Source organism: Notamacropus eugenii, chromosome Y (assembly GCF_028372415.1).
Source record: "Notamacropus eugenii isolate mMacEug1 chromosome Y, mMacEug1.pri_v2, whole genome shotgun sequence".
Classification (NCBI taxonomy): domain Eukaryota; kingdom Metazoa; phylum Chordata; class Mammalia; order Diprotodontia; family Macropodidae; genus Notamacropus; species Notamacropus eugenii.
Genome location: NC_092880.1, coordinates 10,992,735 through 10,994,928, shown reverse-complemented (window position 1 = coordinate 10,994,928; position 2,194 = coordinate 10,992,735). Strand labels below are relative to the sequence as shown.

Here is a 2,194-nt window from a genome sequence, read left to right as displayed (position 1 = left end):
GTCAAAATAACTTATTTGCTCAGTGTGTATATATTTTGAAAATCATTTATTAACAATCTGTAAGAGACAGTATTTCCTAATTAATGAATTTGGCATGGGCAAACAAGGAGAGAATTCATCTAGGCATATGAAGGCCACAACTGATTTCCTTTTCTTTCTTTTTAGATGAAGCAGTCGTATGATCATGGAAAAGACCTTAGTGTTAATGCCTATGAGAGGTGTTTCCCAGCTATTAGCTTCCTCAGAGAACTCTTGATGTCCTTATTCCTCAGGCTATAGATGACAGGGTTCAAGGTTGGGGCCACCACTGTATAGAATATAGATAACAACAGATCTAGAACTGAGTAAGATTCCTGGTGTGGCTTTAGATAAGCAGTGCCACTTGTTGTGATAAAAATTACGAGAACAATAAGGTGGGGCAGGCAAGTGGAGAAGGCTTTTGACCTACCCTTTGTGGTTGGAATCTTCAGCACAGTTGAGAATATGGGGCCATAAGAAATAGTTATGGAAATAAAGCAGAGAATCCCTAAAGCAATCCCAATAGCTAAAATCACATCTACTCCAACATGTCTATCAGAGCAGGAGAGTCGAAGTAATGAAGGGAAGTCACAGAAAAACTGATAGATCTCCCTGGAGCCACAGAAGGGCAAAGGGAATGTGCTACCTGAATACAAAGCCCCAAACAAACCTGCACTGAGCCAGGAAACAGTTGCCATCTTCATACAAGTCCTTCTGGTCATGATGACTTCATGGTGCAAGGGCTGACAGATGGCCACATGACGGTCATAGGACATCATTGTGAGGAGAAAAAGCTCTGATGCTGCAAAGAAAATTACTAAAAACAACTGTAATACACACCCCATGAATGAAATGGAACGACAATGACTCAGGGAGTTTGTGATGGATTTAGGGAGTGTGGCAGAAACAAAGCAAAGATCTAAAAAGGATAGGTTCTTCAGAAAGAAGTACATGGGGGAGTGGAGATGCTCATCAAGAGAAATGAGGGTGAAAATGAGTAGATTCCCCATCAGAGCCACCAGGTAAATCAGTAAGAAAAGCATGGCATGTAAGAGCTGAAGCTCCCAGGTGTTGGAAAAGCCCATCAGGAGGAATCCTGTCACCATGGTGAGGTTGACCATGCTCAGGGAGTTCTCTTGATTGTCTGCACAGAAAAAAGAAGCAGTTATCAAATGACGAGAGCAGTCATTGTGCTTTGTGTCAAGAGACTTAAGTTTAGGCCTAGTTTGTGACCTTGTGCAAATCACAATGCTTTGGTTTGGTCATTTGCTAAATGAGGAGATGAAAGTATAACAGAGAGTGTTAACCTTAGACCTGGGAATTTTTGAAAAACACATTTTGATAATTACATTTCCCCATGGGTGATTTCCTTAGAATCCTATGTATTTTAATTTCTATTTTAAATATACTATTCTGAGGAGGAGGTAGTAGGCTTCACCAGAAGTAACCCAGGACACAACACAGGTTAAGAATCCTTGAACTAAATGATTTTAATTGGCTATTCTACATTCCAAAGTATCTGTCTTGGTAGAAACGGTAACCACAACTTTGCTTTGGATATATGTATAATATATCCATATATATATATGTATATATATATATATATATATATAAATTGTAGCAACATATCTCAATGGTCTCAGTGGTGACAGAGCACTTTTATCACAAGAACCCTGTAAGAGAGATAGTACTATTATACCATCCTGAACATAAGATACCATATCTTGAGGAAGTTCTGAGATTTTCTAGTGGTGATACAAGAATTGTCAGAACATGACTGCTAACTTTGCACTTTGATTCCACAGCTCGGTTGAAAACTACTCCAGGTTCCTGTACTGAGGCAAACCTGAGCTTTCTCTTCAAGAACAAATGACTTTCTTCACATTCTTCAAGAATACTAGTGATATAGTGTTGGGATTGGAAGCTCAATTCCATGTGGACGGTCTCGGGCGGGTAAAAGTGGGACTTCTAAATCTTAGAGTCTTACGAGGCCCTCCATGAACAGCGGGGGTTCGAGAAGGTCAGACTGAGCTAGCTCGGCTAGCTCGGGTATTTCCGCCTCTCCCCCGGAGATACCTGATGGGTGGAGTCTCCCTGCCCTCGAGGTCGTCCCGGATTGGAGCACACCTAGTTACCTAACAGCATGGTATTGAGATGCAAACTGTGTGGCTGAAGA

At 41.0% G+C, this 2,194-nt stretch overlaps 1 protein-coding gene across 1 annotated transcript; it reads right to left on the bottom strand.

Moving 5' to 3' along the window:
• Nucleotides 1–209: 209 nt before the first annotated feature.
• LOC140516644 (olfactory receptor 14A16-like) lies at nucleotides 210–1,139 on the bottom strand. Its single transcript, XM_072627646.1, has one exon. The coding sequence runs from the start codon at nucleotides 1,137–1,139 to the stop codon at nucleotides 210–212; it is 930 nt and encodes a 309-aa protein (XP_072483747.1).
• Between the last annotated feature and the right edge of the window lie 1,055 nt (nucleotides 1,140–2,194).